This window comes from Geotrypetes seraphini, chromosome 16 (assembly GCF_902459505.1).
Source record: "Geotrypetes seraphini chromosome 16, aGeoSer1.1, whole genome shotgun sequence".
NCBI classification, from domain to species: Eukaryota; Metazoa; Chordata; class Amphibia; order Gymnophiona; family Dermophiidae; genus Geotrypetes; species Geotrypetes seraphini.
This window is the reverse complement of record NC_047099.1, coordinates 53,117,605-53,139,730: the sequence shown is the minus strand read 5'-3', so window position 1 is coordinate 53,139,730 and position 22,126 is coordinate 53,117,605. Positions and strand designations below refer to the sequence as shown.

Below are 22,126 nucleotides of genomic sequence, written 5' to 3'. Positions count from 1 at the left end.
ACAGCAAGAATCCTTATAGCCCCTGCTGCTCACTTTCCCTACAACCGAGTGGATATTGCTTACTATCATTTTTTCACCAACTTTATAAATGTTTCTTCCAATACCCAAAGCAAGAAACATGGCCCTTCTAAACCACTATTTCTCTCCTGCATCTACTCACTCCTGCGTTAAGCAACGTTAAAAATCCAAGATATTCCAAAATTCAAAAATGGATTCTAGTTAAGGGATGTTTGGTTATAAGTGTTTTTGCATCATAATAAGGATTAAATTTTAACCATGCAGCTGGAGTAGTAGTACATACTTTAGGGATTTCCTTAGCCCAGTTCTGGCCTAGTCCTGTGATAAAAAGCCTGACACCCTGAAATACTTCTTGATGTAGCACAATCTACATAAGCTCATCATAAAGAATTTCTTTTATTAAAAGGTAAAGTGCTGTCTTTCTTAAAATTCATGTGTGTTATATAAAGTATGAAGAATCAGATCCTGCACAGCTTGAGAAATCTTTGATGGATAAACAGGGTTAGGAAGCAGTAATAATGGAGAGCTACTGGAGGGAAGGGTGAGATGGTTATCATATTTGCAAGTTAAAGATAGGATTGATTTGGAATTTATTTTTCTTATTAATAGTGCACCTTAATCTTTTTGAAAGTAGTATTCCCTCATAATGAGGGCTTGAGATGGTTATGTTTTGCTTTCATTTAGAATAATTTAATTGTTGATTTGTTTAGTCTCTTACATATGGTTTACTGATATTGGAAAAATTGCTCATCACCCAATATGAATCTTGAGTAGTATGAAAGAAGAAATTAAGTTCTGCTAGAGCATTCTTACAGTCGAGTTCACAGATTTTTCATTTTTAAATTCATCACTAGTGGAGCTCCAAATGATACCTACAGAAACAAATGCCAGAAGTTATATTTTTAAGATGCATAGTAGCACATGGAATAATCCAAATTAAATGGCACCACCACCTCTTAAGAGTCAGCAGTTTATTTCATTTAAGACAACAAATTATGGGTTTATTCAGATTTGTAAAATCTGACAGGTTTCACACACCACACCCATTTGGGAATAACACTGTAGCTAGTTCATTTGACTAGCAGATGGTTTTTGCTTTTGGAGTTAACTACAGCAGTTGGCAATCAATTCAGAAATTAAAATGCACCCATTAGTGAATTTAAAAGATACAAATACAACCCCAAGATCTGGATGCTTGTGCTCCCCCCTTTTTACAATTCATCTTTACAAACTTGCATATCGCTGTTTATAAAACGTAAAGCTGCCAGCCTGAATTTTCCCGCAGTACTAAAGTTTGCACAATGAATTGAATTTCATTAAAAAAAAAAAACAACCCAACTTGCATGAAAGACTGAGCAGCAAGAGCTCTCCCTTAATTAAAGCAGAAAGAAGTGTTCAAAAGACAAAGTAAACTAGTAAAAAGGACCCCACATTTCTGGTGAAAGAACAGAATACAGCAGATTATTGCCGTTGTAAAGTTCAAGCAGCTGTTGGGATAAACTGATCACATGTTTATTAGTTCCAGTGGTCACTTGGGAAATGTTGGATGTAAAGCTGTCCTGTGTTTCAATCACATAGAAAGAATATAGAAAACTAGCTAGATAAAACTACCAAAACAAGACAAACAAGTTCTCCTTTCCCCTCTCCCCCCACCCCCCAAAAAAGGGGAAAAACAATAAGCCAGCAGTACTTCTGGTAATGCACATTCAGATACTGCACTATAAAATAATGGATCATACAACTGTGAGGGTACAATCTAAAGATGTTCTCATGAAGGTGCTGTTATTTTGTCATCTCTGTTTCTGCTGTATTTCCGACTCGAGCATTCTCAAAAGCATCCTCAGATATTGCTTCTTCCTTAAATTCACATTTGTCAGCCTCAGCATTATCCCCTCTGTCAAGCACTTCTTCCATCTTCTCCGGAGCACTTTGGACCTCTTCTGCTGCCTCCAATGTCTCTTCTCCTTGCGTCTTGTCAGCTTCACTGCACTCTAGCACAAGTCCCACACTGCCACTGGTTTCCTCCTCCTCACCCTCAGCTGTAACATTTTCAGGAGCTTCTGTGCCTTCCCCTCCTTCCATAGTTTCATCCTCATCGTGATCAACATTCTCATCTGTAAAGGGATCCTCACCCTACAGGAAGAAGACAGTGTTTACTTTTGTGTTAAGAGTTCATGCACCCCAAAAAGGGGATGGGGAAGGATTGTAAACAAAGCAAGAGCAGCTTTTTAACTGATTTATACAAAATGCAACAACATCCATAGTGGGGAAAGCTTAGAGGCAGAAAATAGAAGTAAAACAAACATTTCTATAATCATAGTTGTTAATGTACTGTATTTTCCGCTCCATAAGAGACACTTTTTCCACCCCCAAAAAGGGTGAAGATAAAAAATTGTTAAGCCTGCTGCTGCAACTTTTAAACCCCCCTGCCGCTGCATATTTTTAACCCCCCTCCCCCCGCATATTAAAAAAAAAACCCGCCACTGCTACATCTTTAAAACCCGCCTGCCTGCTCACTCGCTGCCGTCATACCAGCGTATTTCCCGGCCAGCGGCGCCACAGGCCAGAAGCGCAGAGATCAGGAGCAAGTCCTCCGTGCTCCTGCCTGGGCCCGTGCCGATCTCCAAATGGCTGCAGTTGCGAGAACGGACTGTAGCCATTCAGAGATCGGCGTGGGCCCAAGCGGGAACACGGAGGACTTGCTCCTGATCTCTGCGCTTCTGACCTGTGCACCGCTGGCTGCGAAAGGTGAGAGCCATCTGAGGGGGGAGGATTTTTTAAAAGGTACCGAGGGGGTATGATTAAAGGTACGGGGAAGATGATTAAAAAAGGTACTGGGGGTTATGTGGATGATTTAAGGTACATGGGGGTATGGGGATGATTTAAGGTACTGGGTGGGCATGTGGGAATGATTTAAGGTACTAGGGAGCACGTGGGGGTATGATTTAAGGTACTAGGGAGTACGTGGGGGTATGATTTAAGGTACTGGGGGGGTACATGGGGGGTATGGGGCCTGCCTGCCAGCCACTAGACCTGCAGGCCTGTCGCTAGGCCTACCTGCTCTGTGCCCTGTCTTGGCCTACAACTAGACCACCAGAAGGGGGGACAGGGTACAGAGCCTGGCAGGGAGAATTTGGTTCAGAATGATTTTTTTCTTGTTTTCCTCCTCTAAATCTAGGGTGTGTCTTATGAAGCGAAAAATACGGTAAGTTTTGGGGGTGGGGGAGGGGTATGTTTTCTTATTGTTTTGAAGCGCTGTAACGTCTGCCATATTGTACTGCATCACTTACATGTTTACAAACCTCCGAAGAACTGGTAGGCACAAAGCAAGTTGTTTTAGTACATCATTATCAAGAAAGCAACACAAATATGTTCCGGATCTAACACATAATAGAACACTAAATGGAGTGTTGAGTAAGGGATGAAGCCTGCAGGGAAAAGAGGGAGTTTTTTCCCTGGTCTTTTTGACTTTCAGCCTAGTCCAAATCCTACAATACCATTCGTAGCCATTCAGGAATTTTTGCTATTTTTCTGGTCCAGCTATTGCAGACCCAACTCTCTGGATAAGGACGTACTGACCATAGCTCCTCCAAAACCTGCCAACTGAGAGTTTCAGTGACTATGAAATCTGCCTCCACAACAGCCCTTGGCGATTTGAGCTGGAGCTGGCTCTGATCTCCTTGCCAGTATGTGTTAGGGGAGGCTACTTAATTTAAGCATCTAAAGAAATAGTCCTGGTTATAAGTACTGAAAGATTAAAAACCTCTACACAAAAGGTCTTGAGGTGAACTCTCCCCCTCAGGCACTAGGACTTACCTTCATATACTTATCTAGCATTTTCACTATGTGCTTATTATTAAGGACACTCTTTGCCACATGAAGACTGGTTTTCTTATAGTGTTCAGAAGCGGCCTAAGAGAGAAAATATATATCTATTCAGGATTCTAGCTGGTGCCATTTTGGAACTAAAACAAGTAAAAACCTGATATACTGCACAGTAATGTCCTATATACCATATCAAAACCAATTATTCCCCTTCATTCACAAATTCATAGTAGATTAATCTGCTTAAGCAATAGGATAGTCTGTCCTGTCCTCTAACAGAGTTTAGATTTTCCAGCCTGCAAGAAACTGCTGTTTGAAATATTTTCCTGCAGCCTAATGCAGATGACTCCCTGCACAGAAAGCAATGTTACTTACCATAACAGTTGTTATCCAGGGACAGCAGGCAGCTATTCTCACTAGTGGGTGATGTCATCCGACAGAGCCCCGATACGGACGTCTCACAAGCATGTCTTGCTTGAAGAAACTTAGAAGTTTCGAGATAACCCGCACCGCGCATGCGCCAGTGCCTTCCCGCCCGATGGACCGGGCGTGTCTCCTCAGTTCAGGTAGCTAGCCGAGAAGCCAACCCAGGGGAGGTGGGTGGGACGTGAGAATAGCTGCCTGCTGTCCCTGGATAACAACTGTTACGGTAAGTAACATTGCTTTATCCCAGGACAAGCAGGCAGGTATTCTCACTAGTGGGTGACCTCCAAGCTAACCTCAATGGGATGGAGGGAGAGTTGGCAACTTAGGAGAATAAATTTTGTAACACTGTTTGACAAAACTGTCCATCCCGTCTGGAGAAAGTATCCAGACAATAATGAGAGGTGAATGTATGAACCGAGGACCAAGTGGCAGCCTTACAAATCTCCTCAATCGGTGTCGATCTGAGGAAGGCTACAGAGGCTGCCATTGCTCTGACCTTATGGGCTGTAACCTTACAGGGAAGGGATAATCCAGCCTGGGCATAGCAGAAAGAGATACAAGCCGCCATCCAGTTGGAGATGGTGCGCTTCGATACAGGTCGTCCCAACTTGCTTGGATCAAAGGAGACGAAAAGTTGAGGAGCAGTTCTGTGTGGTTTGGTGCAATCCAGGTAGAAAGCCAAAGCACGTTTACAGTCCAGAGTGTGAAGAGCTGATTCTCTATGATGAGAATGAGGCTTTGGAAAAACACTGGAAGTACAATGGATTGGTTGAGATGAAATTCAGAGACCACTTTAGGCAGGAATTTCGGATGAGTGCGGAGGACCACCTTGTCATGATGGAATACTGTGAAAGGTGGATCCCCCACTAAGGCCTGAAGCTCACTGACCCTGCGAGCAGACGTGAGGGCCACCAGAAAAACCACTTTCCAGGTGAGATACTTAAGTGGAGCCCTGTTGAGAGGTTCAAACAGAGGCTTCATGAGTTGAGAAAGGACAACATTGAGATCCCAAACCACAGGAGGAGGTTTGAGAGGAGGATTGACATGGAAAAGTCCTTTCATAAATTTGGAAACCACAGGATGAGCAGACAGAGGTTTCCCTTGCAGAGGCTGATGGAAAGCCACAATAGCACTCAGGTGGACTCTTATAGAGGTAGACTTGAGACCAGACTGAGACAGGTGTAGAAGATAGTCCAACACAGAGGATAGGGAAGCTCGCTGAGGCTCCTTGGAATTGGAAACACACCAGGAAGAAAATCTAGTCCACTTTTGGGAGTAGCATTGTCGAGTAGCAGGCTTCCTGGAAGCCTCCAAGACATCCCTCACCGTCTGGGAAAACTGGTGAGGGGTTACATTGAGAGGAACCAAGCTGTCAGGTGGAGAGACTGCAGGTTGGGATGAAGTAGTGATCCTTGATGTTGAGTAAGTAGAGAAGGAAACACTGGAAGAAGGACCGGCTCCCTGCTGCTGAGTTGAAGTAGAAGGGAGAACCAAGGTTGCCTGGGCCACCCAGGAGCTATCAGAATCATGGTGGCCTGGACGGATTTCAACTTGACTAGAGTCTTTTGAATGAGAGGAAATGGAAGAAACGCATACAGAAATCGATTCCCCCAATCCAGCAGAAAGGCATCTGCCTCGAGGCGATGAGGAGTGTAGATTCTGGAGCAAAACTGAGGCAGTTTGAAGTTGTGGGGAGCCACAAAGAGGTCTATCTGAGGCGTCCCCCATTGTGCAAAGATCTGATGAAGGGGGTTGGAATGGAGAGTCCATTCGTGAGGCTGGTGGAGACGACTCAAGTTGTCTGCCAAGACATTGTCTTTCCCCTGAATGTAGACAGCTTTGAGGAAGGCGTTGTGGCGAACTGCCCAATCCCAGACTCTGAGAGCTTCCTGGCAGAGGGAGGCCGATCCCGTGCCCCCCTGCTTGTTGACATAATACATGGCGACCTGGTTGTCTGTGCGAATGAGGACCACCATGTCGTGAAGCAGATGTTGAAAAGCTTGAAGAGCATAGAAGATGGCTCTGAGCTCCAGAAGATTGATTTGATGGAGTCGGTCCGCACTAGTCCAGAATCCCTGAGTGCGAAGCCCATCCAGATGAGCTCCCCAGGCATAGGTCGAGGAATCTGTTGTGAGAACCTTGTGGTGGGGAGGAGTGTGAAACAGCAAACCTCTGGATAGATTCAAAGAGGTCATCCACCAAAGTAGAGACTGCCGAAGAGCAGGAGTGACTATGATGTGTCGAGTCAATGGGTCCGACACTTGAGTCCATTGAGAAGCTAGGGTCCACTGAGGAATTCTGAGATGGAGCCTGGCAAAGGGTATCACATGAACTGTAGAGGCCATGTGGCCCAGAAGGACCATCATGTGTCTCGCTGAGAAGATACAGACTGGCAGAGATGAAGAAGAGCATCCATGCGTTGAGGAGGGAGGAATGCTCGAAGCTGAATGGTGTCCAGTACCGCCCCGATGAAGGGAAGGGACTGGGTAGGCTGCAGATGAGATTTGGGGAAGTTGATCTCGAAGCCCAAACTCTGCAGGAAGCAGATTGTGGCCAAGGTCGCCGAAATGACCTCTGGAGCTGACGGGGCCTTGATGAGCCAGTCGTCGAGGTAGGGAAACACCTGAAGACCCCTGTTCCGGAGTGCAGCGGCCACCACCACCAGACACTTTGTGAAGACTCTGGGAGACGAAGACAGGCCGAATGGAAGCACTCGATACTGCAGATGTAGATGTCCCACCCGAAATCTGAGGAACTTGCGCGAGGCCGGATGAATGGGAATGTGAGTGTAGGCCTCCTTGAGATCCAGAGAGCATAACCAGTCGTTCCGCTCGAGGAGGTGGTAGAGAGAAGCAAGGGTCAGCATGCGAAACCTCTCCTTGACCAAAAACTTGTTGAGGACTCGAAGGTCCAGAATGGGTCACAGGTCGCCCGTCTTCTTCGGGACGAGAAAGTACCGGGAGTAAAAACCCCGGTTGTGCTGGTCCACCGGGGCCGGCTCGACGGTCCGAAGCCGAAGCAAGGCCTGAGCTTCCTGAAGGAGAAGGGCGGTCTGCGTCGAGTTGGAAGGATACTCTCTTGGAGGGTGGTCCGGAGGGACCCGATGGAATTGAAGAGAGTATCCTTCTCTTACGATGGAAAGGACCCAGAGGTCGGTGGTAATAGCCTCCCATCGATGATAAAAATGATGGAGGCGACCCCCGATGGGAAAAATAGGAGGATGCAGAACGAGGTCGGTAATGCTCCCTGGAAGAGAGTCAAAAGGGCTGAGTAGCCTTCGGTGCAGCCGGCGGCTGAGGTTTCTGCTGAGCCTTCTGGGGAGGCTGTCTCTTCGCCGGTTGTCTCGCAGCAGGAGTTTGGCGTGGAGTGTAGCGCCGTTGATAAATCAAAGGCGGTCTAGAAGGTTGAGACTGCTGAGGCTTGGGCTTAGGCCTAAGGATAGATTGGAAAGACTTTTCATGATCTGAAAGTTTCTTGGTAACAGTCTCGATAGACTCGTCGAACAGATCGGCGCCCGCACAAGGCACATTGGCAAGTCTGTCTTGGAGGTTCGGATCCATGTCAATTGTTCGAAGCCATGCCAATCGACGCATGGCCACGGAACAGGCGGCAGCTCGTGCCGAGAGCTCAAAGGCATCGTACGAGGACTTCATCAGCTGGAGACGTAGCTAGGAAAGGGAGGCTACCACTTCCTCGAATTAGAATCGAGCCTGGGAATCAATGTAGGGAGTAAACTTGCGGAGCACCGGCAAGAAGAACTCCAAGTATGAAGAAAAAAAAGAAATTATAATTGAGCACTCTAGAAGCCATCATAGAATTCTGGTAGATTCTCCTACCGAACTTATCCATCGTCCTTCCCTCTCGTCCCGATGGTACAGAGGCATAGACCTGGGAGGGATGCGAACGCTTGAGAGAGGACTCGACCAGCAGGGATTGGTGAGAGAGTTGAGCGCCCTCAAACCCCTTGTGATGAACAATGCGGTATCTTGCATCCAAGTTGCTCGGGACCGCAGGAATGGAGTACGGCGTCTCAAAACATCGCATAAATGTTTGATCCAGCAATTTATGGAGAGGAAGCCGAAGAGACTCCGCAGGAGGATTAGGCAAGTGCATGGTGTCGAGATACTCCTTAGAATACCGAGACCCAGTGTCCAAAGTCACATCCAAGTCATCAGCCATTTGCCGAAGGAAGGAAGAAAAAGACAACTGGTCCGCCAGAACCGGCCTCCTAGACGGACTGGATGAAGTGGAAGCCTCAGGATCCAGAGAGACTTGGGATCGACAAGGAGAATAAGAGGTAGATGGTTCCTCGTACTCCGGCCCCTCCGGGGGAGACAAATCAGAGGAAGAGTACCCCAGACGAGGCAGCTTCTTCTGTGGCGAAACCTCAGAATGGCGCGAGGAGTGCCGTGATGAGTGCCTGGATCGATGCCCCTCCCGGTGCCTGGAGGGAGAGCGAGAGTGTCGATACTTCGTATGGTCCCCAGAAGCTTCCAGCGAATGAATGGGACTGGAAGTGGTAGATCGAAGGGGCGGGATGGAAGCCGCCTCACGCGATGCAGCCCAGGCCTGGTATGGAGTGCGGAAGAACTCTTCCTGCGATTTACTATGCCCAGGACTTCGATTATCAATCAGGGGAACAGCACCATGTTGGCGCGGAGGCGTAATGGGCTCTAAAGGAGGTATGTTGCTAAAGGAAGCCCACCTCGAGGGACCGGCCACCCTTCGCCGCTCCTCCTCGTCAAGCAACGAGATCGATCGACGAGTAGGAGTGGGAGGGGGCGGTCCACCCCCTGGGATCGGGACCGAAAGGTCACCCTGGATGGAGGCGATTAACCTGGGCCCCATAGTCTGCATGAGCTCGACAAACTGAGCTTCCAGCAGGGACCGCAGCGAAGCCGATATGGAGGGATCCGCACCGAAAGGGGGTCCTCCAGCACGGTCTTCGCGCTCCTTCGTGGTCGAGTGCTTCTGCTTGGAAGCTTTCGGCACCTTAATGACCACTGGTGGAATAGTGGAAGGCGGTACCTGAGCCGAGGAGACGGGGACAGGCACCGACGCCGAACTCGTGGCCGAAACTGGAGTAAACGAAGCCGGCTTCAGAAGGCCCGGAGTAGCAGGAGTAGTCGCTGGTTTCGCATGGACAGGCGAAGCGGCCGATGAAGTCGAAGCCGAAGGTTCCTTAGCAGCTTCCATCTTGAACATCGACTCCCACAACAGACAGCGCCGCTTAAACGCTCGCGCTGTTAGAGTGGAACAAGGCCGGCACGATTTCGGGAAATGTTCTGGACCAAGACACTGCAGGCAGCGTCGATGCGGGTCCGTCAGCGAAATCGCGCGCTGGCACTTGCTACACTTTTTAAAACCGGTGATTGGCCGGGACATAGGCCGAAAAAGCTCCGCCGCTAGATCGAAGGAGCTGGGCCTGAGCCACGTGGCCGACCCGGCCGACTCGCCAGAAGAAAAAAAATACACTTAAAAGAGTAAAAGAAACCCAAAATCGCGGATTTAGAAGGCAAAAAATGGGAATTCAGTCAGCGCAGAATTAAAGTAAAACTTCTCAGCTCCGCGGAAAGAAAAGAACTGAGGAGACACGCCCGGTCCATCGGGCGGGAAGGCACTGGCGCATGCGCGGTGCGGGCATCTCGAAACTTCTAAGTTTCTTCAAGCAAGACATGCTTGTGAGACGTCCGTATCGGGGCTCTGTCGGATGACATCACCCACTAGTGAGAATACCTGCCTGCTTGTCCTGGGATAATAGTTCTGTTGGCTACTCATAAGAGAGGCTGAATATTCCTCTCAGAGCCAGAAACCCTGTTAATAGTCTATATTAAAAGCTGAACAAGAGAACTGTTTCATTAAAGTGAAATTACATAGCTGCAACAGAAGACTATGGTTAATAGAATAAGCAGCCATACAATACACGGAGGGGTGGAATGTCATTTAATTTTCCATCTCATGTAGGCATAGAAGACATCTTCCAGGGTGATAAGATACCAAAATAAACTAAACTTTCTAGGAAAACACTCTTGTATACGCTTAGGAGGTTCTGAAGCATAGAACTGGTCTGGGAGAATAAGGACAATTAAATCATAACACAAATCTTCCTAAGCGGTGGTGGGAATGATAGGCAAAAATCTAATTCGCTAATATGTTCCAATTGTAGTAAAGAAGGAGAAATTAGGTTCTTACCTGCTTGAAAACATAAAAATTCTATGCTAGGTTGAGTAGTCAAATTTTTCCATTCAGGGAACCCTGCCTGAATGGCCTGCTTCAATTGCAACCAACGAAAATATTGTGATTTGTGAAGCCCAAATTTATGTTGCAATTGTGTAAAATTCAGCAGCTTACCATTAGTAATTACATCACTTAAAGTTCTGATTCCTGCAATTATCCAATGTTTCCAGACGATGCTGAAATATCATGCTTAATCTCAATGCTCCAAATATCCCTAAGAGTATTTTTAGGCTTTTTTTTAACCAATTCACTAATAGTTTTATACCAGTGTGCGGCCTGATGTTCCAGAACTACAAGACCCGGATGGCGAACAATGCGGAAAAGAACTCTGCCCACTAATGGCCACGGAGGGAACATGCACAACAGCCCCTCTGTTGGTCATGGTTGAACCAGAGCATCCAGACCCTTGGCCAGTCCATCCCTGCAACGACTGAAGAAGCAGAACACCTCGGCATTGCCACTCGTGGCCATCAGGTCCATCAGGGGCTGACCCCAAGCCTGCACTATCAACTGAAAAGCCACGGGGCTGAGACACCACTCTCTGGGATCTAAGATGTGACGACTAAGGAAGTCCGCCTGAACATTCTCCACCCCGGCTATGTGAGAGGCCGAGAGGTCCAGAAGGTGCGACTCCGCCCAAAGCATGAGCCAAGCCGCCTCCTGCGCCACCTGAGCGCTCTTAGTGCCCCAACGATTGACATAAGCCACCGCCATGGCATTGTCAGACAGGACTCTGACCGACTTGCCCATCAAGAGGGAGAGGAAGGCTAACAGCGCCAGACGGACGGCTCTGGTCTCCAACACGTTGATCGACCAAGACGCCTCCTCCATGGACCAGGTGAATGACTGAGCTGAATGACCTAGACACTGAGCCTCCCCAACCGAGGAGACCGGCATCCGTGAGAAGCACCGTCCACTGCGATAGATCCAGACTCACCCTCTGAACCAGATGAGAGGTCTGGAGCCACCAATGAAGACGCCAAGCAGTGCGCCAATCCTCGCAGAAAGACAGGGACATCCAAACTGTGCTTCTGGGGTGACCACCTCCGGAGCAGAGCATACTGAAGAGGTCACATGTGGGCCTGCGCCCACCTCACCACATCCAGGAACGCTGCCATCGACCCCAAGACTTGGAGGAAATCCTGCACCCGAGGACACCGGGACACCAAAAGAAGGCGAATCTGAGATTGCAATTTGCTTACCCGGGCCTCTGGAAGGAAGACCTTCCCCAAGGAGGTGTCGAACAGAACCCCAAGGTACTCCAGATGCTGAGCTGGGACCAATCGACTCTTGGAAAGGTTGACCATCCAGCTCTGTGACCAGAGAAACTCAACCACCCGAGCCGTAACTCGGGTGCTCTCCTGCAACGACTTCGCCCGAATCAACCAGTCATCCCAGTAGGGGTGCACCAGAGTGCCCTCCGACTGCAATGCTGCCGCGACGACCACCATCACCTTGGTGAACATCCGGGGAGTCGTGGCCAGGCCCAAGGGAAGCACACAGAACTGATAGTGCTGACCCAATATCGCAAAGCAAAGAAAGAGCTGATGAGAGGCTCGATTGGAAACAGGCAAGTAGGCCCTGATAGTGCTGACCCAATATCGCAAAGCAAAGAAAGAGCTGATGAGAGGCTCGATTGGAAACAGGCAAGTAGGCCTCTGCCAGAGCAAGAGAAGTCAGGAACTCCCCCGGCTGAACCGCCAGAAGGACAGACTGCAGTGTGTCCATGCGAATAAAAGGGAATTCTGAGAGCCCTGTTGACCCCGGTTTAAACCAAGGATGGGCCGAAAGGTCCCCTCCTTTTAGGGCCCCACAAAGGAAATGGCGTACCAGCCGGTGCCACACTCCTGAGGGGTCACTGAACAACTGCTTTGAGATCTAGCAAGAGCTGAAGGGTCTGGCGAAAGGCTAGCGTCTCCCATGCCACCTGACATGGAGAGGCTAGATATGATCTGGCAGAGAGCGGGCAAAATTCAAGAACATAACCGTCCTGCACCACCACCAGGACCCACTGATCGGACGTGATCTCGGCCCACTTGGGAAACAAGTTGCGCAACCGGGCACCCACAGGAACCAAAGGGGGCGCTGGCAAAGAGCCATCGTGCAGGACGGGCAGCAGGGGAACCGTGGGGGCCCCCTGAAAGGACTGCATGCTCTAAGCCAACCGACCTCGGGGAAAAACCGGAAGCCTGGAAAGAAGCAGTCCCACGCCTCAGGCAAAATTTGCCTAATTCCCGCAGACGCCCCCGGGCAATGCCAACCCGAGACGCCGGGCGGGCACAGTCCTCAGGCAGACGGGGCACCATAGAGTCCTTCAGAGTCTGAACCACCATATCTAAGTCCTCTCCAAACAAAAACAACTCCCGAAAGGGAAAATTTTGAGAAGTTCAGTTTTGGACCCGGCAACCGCCAACCAAGCGCAAAGCCACAAGGTACAGCGTGCGGCCACCAAAAGCCCTAGACTTAGCCGCACCAAGTCACAAAGAACAACCGAGAGGAACGAGGCAGTCATCTCAATCTTCACCACCTCCTGATCCATTAAGGACCAGTCATCAGACTCACGATCCAGGACACGCTCAGACCACCGAAACACGGTGCAAGCCACCAGCCCCATACAAATAGCCGCCTGGACCCCAAGGTAGAGACATCAAAATTATACTTAAGAAGTGTCTCAGAGACCCTAAGAGCAAAACCGTTCATAACAGGCACGATATGCCGCTTAGTAAGTGCCGAGACCACCGCTTCCACCACTGGCAAAATTAAGGTAGCCCTATCCCAGGAGCCAAGGCGCGCACCAACCGAAACGGCGCCCATAGTCCACTGCGCCAGCACAAAATCCCGAAAATCCTGACGCACAGGAAAAGAGCGGGAAACAGAACAGACCCCCTGAAGCAGAGGGGCCCCCATACGCGGGGTCTCCGGTGGCGCAACTTCAAAAATGCAGCACCGAGGAGACCTGCTACATCAGGTCTAAAAGCTCATCCCTCTGAATAAAAAGCGCACCATGGACGGATCTGCTCTGGAAGACAGGAAACCCGACGCCCCGCTGCCAACAGCCGTCCCCTCTAGAGGATCCTGGAAGCCCACCAAAGCGGCCAGGTCCTCAACCACACCAACATGCTCCTCCGACCACCAATTTATAATCTAAGCCCCCCGCGGGCGCTTGGAGGAGGAAGAGGGGATGCCAAACAAAAAGAGGGAGGCAAAGCCACAGGGGGCACGGAGGGAAACCACCCCCGAAACCCTCCAGGTACACGTGGGACCCCCAATTGTCTGCACAAAGAAAGAAATTAAATTGGGGGCAAAAAAAACCCTGAGGGTCCCCAGGGACTCCCTGCCCCAGCAGGGGTCCCTGCTGAAATCTGCCCCTGTGTCTGCAATACAGGGGGAAGGTCACCTGAGGTTGCAGACAAAATGGAGGGAACTGTCTGTCAAAATGAAGAAGATCCCGCCAAAAATAACCCCTCCAGGACCTGTAGCATCTAGGAAACCTAAATTATCCCAGACGCTAAAGCAGGCAAGCCGGCATCAGCTGTTGAAAAATCAGCTGAGAGGGAATCCTTTTTCCCCTATCGTCGGCGGTTCGAGGAATCCCTCCGGAGGTATCCCTCCGGAGGTAGTGAGAACAGACCGGGCTGCCTCACTGCCTTCAGCCGGCTCACGAGGAACTAAGGCCGGGGAGCTTTGGATGCCTGCAGCCGCTGCCAACAGAGCTCCATGACCACATCGGCCCAAACCGCCGAGTTCAGGCCGGCTGCGAGTGCCTCGCGGCTGGACCAAATTGTGTCACACTCCCCCGGAGAAGGGCACAATTGCTCCATACACAACCTAGCTAGGAAAAAAAGTGCCGGTTAGTGCAAAAATATAGTAAAATACAGTAAACTGACAGGGAAGCACCCCTGCCGACCGGCACTACCTCAGGATTTTTTTTTTTTTTAGAACAGACTCCACAGGCTCTCAAAGCAATATGCCTTGCTTGATTTAGGGGGCAAGGCTTACTGCTGAGGCTCCTCTAAAAAAATGTGGGGAGATGGAGGAAGTGGGGGGGAGGGACCCCGCTTGAGACCCGCCGGGTTTGACACCCCCGAGGTCAGACGGACCCCCAAACAGGGCCCGCCCAAATTCTGTCCGGCTAAAAACAGGGACTAGAAACCCCCTAAACAAATTCCAACAGCCCTACACCAAGGGAGATGGTACAGATCACTCAACACCTGCTGCAGACTGAAAGAAGACTGATGTAAATAGAGAAAGGAGTATATTATATACTGTCCCACAGTTTTGTTTTCAGTCTCCACCTGCTGGTTATGATTGGATATATACCAATTGTAAAGATTGTATAGATTAACCTCTACTGGTCTGGAGAGTGCTAAAGAATATGAATATACACCATTTTCCATATTATTTCATTTTGCATAATACACCTCATCAATTCATCACTATCCCCATTACTATCTCCCTTCCCTAAATAATGACAATGAAGACTTGGAACTGCACATATAAAATCAGGTAAATCAAGATAAATCCCTAACAGACCACAAATATAAATCAATTTTATATTAAAATATTCAAGTTTATATTAATCTTATTTGTAACATAATATGAAACCACAATCAATAAACCCTTGACATCTTATTATCATTTTACTTTTCAATCAATGGGGAAGATTATATCTACTTAAATAAAATAAGATCAGCCCCTAGTAATTATCTCAAATATAACTATTCAATTATCAACCAAATTAATGCTGAAATATATTTCTTTAGTAATTTTAATAATAAATATGTTATTATATATAATATTTCCATAAATATTATTCATTGTTTATTTGACCTGGTAAATTCATTTATCTTATTTTATCATAAATAAATATATTAATTCTTAATAGTTGATCCATCTTATTCAAGAGAACGAAATAAAATTAATAATAGCTGGATAGGAATAAAATGCAATATAAATTCAATTACTTAATAAAATAAATCCTACTTCATTAAAAATTTCATTCAAGATCCTTTCCATGTAAACAATGAATCTGAGGTTATTGGAAGCAAGTAAACAACTATGCAAAATCTATCCTTTGTCAATTCATATATTTTTAAAACTAACTGTCATTCCTCTGTAAACTTAAAATACTCAGTCAAGGGATCACAGATCAGAATTTTCCAGTTTTGCAGAGAATCTTCCAAAGCCGGCAGTCTTCTTGTGAAATTATCCAGTTACAAAGCTCTGTAGTGTAAAGTCTTCTCACGATGCCCCTATAAATCCCATAGAATTACGTCTTCCATTTGATAGGAACTCCTCCCTCTTTGTTTTCAAATGCTCACATACGATGTCTTATTTACTCATGTGAGCAGTTCACCTTGACCATATTTCACTTTGGAGATAGTTTAAACTGTTTGGCACAGTGTGTTGTACATGTCATCATAGCTGCGGGAGGAAGGGCTGATAGCTACATAACCATACGGCAATTTCCTCCAATGAACACCTTTAGTAGTCACGTCAGCTTGCTATTCCAATATAATATTTCACATCAAATCTTCCAAAGCCGGTTGTCTTTCTTCCATAGTATCCAAATTGAAAGCTCCGTAGTTCAGAGCATTCTCACCATGACCACATAATTCCAACAATACTATGCTTGCATTTTGTTACATTCCTTACTTCGAGCATTTCAACAAAAGCATCCGGTGACAGGAACCTTCCATCAGTCAATATCACAGGATACTCCTCCTCCTGAGAACTTGTCTCATGAAGCGGCTTCATAACATTTTTAGTCTTACATGAACTTCTGTAACTCCGCAATTATTCTTCACTTAATGTAAAATTGTCTGCATTTTTTCCTTCCTCTTTCGTCTATTAAATATCATTTATAATCTTCTGACAGAAATTCTTAAGATTGCATAAAGCTTGACATATTGCATTCTAGATCATATAGCGTACTCTACTACCATCAGGTTCCCATTCTATAGCCAACATTCTTTAACCGTTTCGAATCAAATATATTTATAAATAAACTGTCAATATATTGGATCAGAGCTTAGCACAAGATGTTCAATTTGGTCAGTCAGTCTTACGGAACTTATTTGCACTGTGACTTTTTATTCCACCATCCATCTCATTCTTTCAGCTTGGGACTCACCAACAAGAGTGCCACCATATCCCCTGTTCATCTCTGGAGAAAGCAAAGTTGCTTACCTGTAGCAGGTGTTCTCCGTAGACAGCTAGGGAATGCTGCCACACTTGCCCGCCCTCCATCCCCTCGTCTCATTCCTATTCATTACTAGAGACAAAACTGACAAGCTGAGGGGAGGCGCTATAGGTGTAGGGACTCCTGCACATGCCCAGTACGCTCAAAAGCTTATTTAGCTAGGGGAGAGCACTGGCACTCAGGCTCAGTCAGAGGACTTCACCAACAAGTATGGCAGCATTCCCCTGCTATTTACAGAGAATTTATATCATCTCCTTGGCGATAAGGATGCTACCGAATACCTACTATATATGGCCCTTCAGAAACTGGGTAGCCAACAACATTGCACTTGTTCAAGTAGCCAAGTAGCTATGTTCTACTAGAATAAGCACGGAGGAACAAAATCGGATTCTGGAACTATCAGAATACATGGAAGGGTTCTCTTGCGGGATAACTATACAGTTAGCTATTGGACAGGAAAGAGCATTGTAACAAAGATACCACTTGCTGGAGTTCCATGAGTGGTCAAGTCCCTGAATCGAGAAGAAGAAAACATGATTAACTCGAATGGACTGCCTGTTATGGATCTGTTTGCAGTACTAAATGGGAAGAAAGCAAAGTTGCTTACCTGTAACAGGTGTTCTCGTCTCTTGGCAGAGGCCCTGTGTATGCAATCCCTCTAGGACAGCTCTCTGGTTCAGTAATAACACACTTATTGAATCATGAGACCCCCAATCCTGGCATCTCTACCAAAAAAACGTGTAGAAACTTACTCTGCGGTTTATGTTGTGCTCTGTAGACTTCAGATGCCTCTGCAGGAGATGCTGCTGGGCAGGAATTAACATGTCACAAGCCAAACAATGAGCAGCTTCAATCTTCTTAAAGAAATGTTCTGGGCCAATACCTGAAAGAATCAAGCAGCATGCATGTCACTACTTGTGAAAAGGGAATGCAGATGAATAGCCATTTATACCTCTAAGCCTCCACACAATCACTGAATGGTAGAAAAGCTAATTCTTCAACTTTAGATCAGCTTTTATGAATGGTAAGCCATGCCTAATAGAAAAAAAGGCTTCTTCTGTCAGGTAGTTTATCAGTACTCTTCACCCAGGGATCCAATATACCCCACTTCCTTCAGTTCTCAAAGTACTAGAGCATGACATGCTTCATCTTCTAAGTTCTTGCACTCACCCTTAAACAGGTCTGGTTTTTGTTTAATTCCCTCTTTTTCAATTATCTCCTGACGCCGCTTCTCAATCTTTTTATTTCTGTTTACAATATACTCCTTGAAGAAGAAAACAGAAGCTCTGTAAGAATGCATAAGTCCTCAGACAACAAAACTCTCATACACCCCAGAACAGGACAGGTGTGTGCAATCCAACATAGTTTTATCTTAAAACCAAAAGATCTCAAAACTATACAGCAAAGAAAAAAAAAGGCCAAACTTACTTCACCTTCTGTTTGTAGTTTCAGAGGTATTTTGATAATATTCTGATGCTGACTAAAACCCCCAATATTTCACAAAGGAATGAAAGGAGAAATTAGATTTTTACCTGATAATTTTCTTTCTGTTAGCTTGTAGACTGGTATAGTCCTTACAAATGGGTAATATGCCTCACTGCTACCAGCAGGTGGAGACTGAGATCAAACTTGTATATCTGTATAGCATGCCCCTCTTGCTACTCCAGTTTGCTGAATAGCCAAGCAGAACCTAGGAAATTTCTTAACTGAAAAACAGTAAATGACACTCCAAACAGAAGTGTAAGAAAACAACAAACATCTTTAAACAACTGTTGGAACATTTATAGAACTGGATCCTGGAAGTAAAACATCCCCACAGCTCACCAGCTAAGCTAGCTGAACCATCGCCGCTGTTCTTAATTCTTCCCGGCCCTAGAAAAAATACTAGAACCTGCAGAAAAATTCAAAATTTGCACGCAAACAAAAACCTACAAACACCACACAATGACAGACAGGGTGAGGGACTATACCATTCTACAAGTTAATAGAAAAAAAATTAGCAGGTAAGAACCTAATTTTTCCTTCTGTATCGCTTGGTAGACTGGTATAGTCCTTACGAATAGGACGTACCAAAGCAGTACCCATCAAGGGTGAGACCCCCAAAGGGCTGACACCAGAACACGTTCACCGAATACCGTGTCCCGACACATGTCAACATCCACACGGTAATGTCTGACAAAGGAATGCAGAGAAGATCAAACTGCAGCCTTGCAAATATCCACTGTAGGCACTAGAGAAGACTCAGCCCAAGAAGCTGCCTGACCCCTAGTCGAATGAACTTTGAGAAAGTCAGGAACAGGCTTCTTCTTCAGAAGATAAGCGGAAGCAATAGTCTCCTTAATCCAGCGCAAAATAGTAGCCTTAGAAGCGACATCTCCCTTACAAGGACCTGCTAGAAGAACGAAGAGATGATCTGATTTCCTGATCTCCTAGGTCCTCTGCACATAAGAGCGAAGGAACTGACTGACATCCAACTTGCGCAGCCGCCTCTGCTCAAGAGCTCTCCCGACAACCCAACACTGGGAGACTACAGATTGATTGACATGAAAAGGAGAAACCACTTTTGGCAAAAAGGAAGGAGCATGCCTCAAGACAACCCGCTCCCTAGAAAACTCCAAGGGAGCCCTACAAGAGAAAGCCTGCAGCTCAGAAACAAGTCTAGCTGAAGTAATGGCCACCAAGAAGAGTAAGGTCCTTCAAAGAACAGTCGCTCAATGGTTCAAAAGGAGGGCACACTAGTACTGACAGAACCAGTTTGAGATCCAAATATGGAACAGAGGGCCGCACAGGAGGTCTGATCAACTTGGCCGCCCGCAAGAAGTGAATCACATCAGGAATGGCAGTCAAATGCTAACCTTTCACTAACCCCAATAAGGCTGACAAGGCCGCAAGCTGAACCCGGAGAGATCAAGCCAGTCCCCTATCTAGGCCATCCTGCAAGAACTCTAAGATAGTAGGCAGGGAAGCACGAAAAGAGACCACTCCACGTGCATCACACCACTTCTCAAATAGACGCCAAACCCTCACATAAGCCTAAGAGGTGGAAAGCCTCTGGGACCCCAAGAGATCACTTTATCTGAATACCCCTTCTTACCTAGGCGACCCCTTTCAAGAGCCAAGTCGTAAGACAAAAGGATCGAACATTGGAATAAGACCATGAGTTAGAAGGTCATCCAAGAGAGGCAGAGGAAGAGGATCTGCCTCCAGATGCCTCACCAGATCTGCGTACCACGGTCGTCGAGGCCAATCTGGAGCCACCAGAACCACAAGGCCCGGATGGCAAATTATGCAGAGAAGAACTCTGCCCACTAATGGCCATGGAGGGAACACATACAACAGTCCCTCAGTTGGCCATGGTTGAACCAGAGCATCCAGGCCCTCAGCCTGACCGCCTCTGCGATGACTGAAGAAGCAGGGCATTTTGACGTTGACACTTGTGGCCATCAGGTCCATGAGCGGCTGACCCCAAGACTGTTCTATCAACAGAAAGGCCATGGGGCTTAGATACCACTCTCTGGGATTTAGCACATGACGACTAAGGAAGTCCACCTGAACATTCTCCATTCCAGCTATGTGGGATGCTGAGATCTCTTGAAGGTGCGACTCCGCCCAGACTATGAGCAGAGTTGCTTCCTGCGCCACCAAAGTGCTCCTGGTGCAGGGGGCACCGCCGTGGCATTGTCTGACTGAACACTGATTGACTTGCCCATCAGAAAGGACTGGAAGGCTAGCAAAATTGATCGACCAAGAAGCCTCCTCCATGGACCAGGTGCCCTGAGCTGAGTGACCTGGACACTGAGCCCCCCTCCCCAACCGAGAAGACTGGCATCCGTGAGCAGTACCATCCACTGTGGCTGATCCAGACTCGCCCCTTACACAAGATGGGGGTCTGAAGCCACCAGCGAAGACTGCCCCGAGCTAAACCCAGAAGCTGAACAGAGTGATCTAGACTGTGCCTCTGAGGTGACCATCTCCGAAGAAGAGCTTTATTAGAAATATAAAAATATAATTCATAAGCCAGCAGTAAATAATAAACTAATTATTTGTTCACAATGTCTCTGAATACATATATGAAACTCAGTACATAGTTCTCACACCACACTTGCTAGATAAATGAGTAAAACTAATTCTTACACTCTAAATAATTCCTTATAATAATAATTCCTGATTAGCAGCAACTAAAAATATAGCTTATCACCACAGGTACTTCACTTCCTTGTCCCAAAGACAATAGAATTCTCTCTCTAACCCAGCTGAAAAGACAATAGAATTCCTTATTCTCACCACATAGATCAGGCCTCGGCAAAATCGGGGAGAAGGAATCGGCGTCTTTCCTCCGCTTAACAGATAAGGAAATTTTTCTGATTAGGAACAGTCCATCAGCCACTGGAAAAGCTGTAAATTAGGTTGGCAGCAAACGTTTCCTTTATGTGATGGAATCCAGATCTTTTTTTTTTTTTTTTTTAATATTTTTTATTCTTTTTTTAAATTCTTACATCAAGTGAAATACATGTAATACATTCAATTATGAAAAAAACACTTGAAATTATTATTAAATGTTCTTACAATGTGAATTAAATAAACCCTTTATCAGAATTTTATATCATATTAATATTACAATAGTTTTCCCTCCCTACCCCTTCTATATGTTCTATACATGTGTTATTATATCTGATCAATAGAATAATTTGTCAATGGTCCCCATATTTTATTAAATTTTTTAATATAACCTTGTTGTAATGCCAATACTTTTTCCATTTTATATATATGACAAATTGAATTCCACCAAAAATCCAGATCTATAGAAAGTCCAATTTCTCTCTCTCAGGCAGAGAGTCACAAGAAGTAACTTTTCAGGTCTTAATTATTATAGAGATGTGCAGAGAACACCTATGATAAGATGCAAGTTCCTTCACATCCTAGCACAGGCTATTTAATTATTAGGCACCTTCTATTTGGTTCTCGTCAGATGACCTCGCCGGACCAATCCAGAAACATAACTTAGATGAATAGCCTTTTTGTATAGAGTCTCGCACAGGCCGTGAAACAGAGGCGCCTTCGTTAGATAAGAACAGCACAGGAGCAATGCCTCCCCCAAGATTTACACCGGCTGAGCATGTAGGCATAGCTGGATGTCCTTGACTAGAAAACCGTTTTGGTACATACCCAGAATGCATCAGGCATAAACAGCAAAGATGTTTTCTTCTTTCTCTTCTTGCATGGTTCAGGCTGGAATGATTTCTTGCAGATAATGGTTCAGGCTTTATGACATCAGAGAGGCCTAACCTTCAGGTGTGAATAATATGCTGGTAGCAGTGAGGCATATTACCCATTCGTAAGGACTATAACAGTCTACCAAGCGATATAGAAATGGACATTTGTACATTACAATATACTCTCCAATTCTACTAGAGAAGA

General features: G+C 46.4%; 1 protein-coding gene across 2 annotated transcripts in view; it reads right to left on the bottom strand.

The window, feature by feature from the left end:
• Positions 1-974: 974 nt before the first annotated feature.
• AKAP8 (A-kinase anchoring protein 8) overlaps positions 975-22,126 on the bottom strand; it is an 81,129-nt gene continuing 59,977 nt past the window's right edge. For both annotated transcript variants that reach the window (XM_033924076.1, XM_033924077.1), the window contains 4 exons: positions 17,879-17,972; positions 17,461-17,591; positions 3,835-3,930; positions 975-2,151 (listed from right to left, as the gene is read on the bottom strand). In XM_033924076.1, coding sequence (XP_033779967.1) covers positions 1,801-2,151; positions 3,835-3,930; positions 17,461-17,591; positions 17,879-17,972 — 672 coding nt within the window. In that variant the 3' untranslated portion in view covers positions 975-1,800. The remainder of the gene's footprint in view (positions 2,152-3,834; positions 3,931-17,460; positions 17,592-17,878; positions 17,973-22,126) is intronic.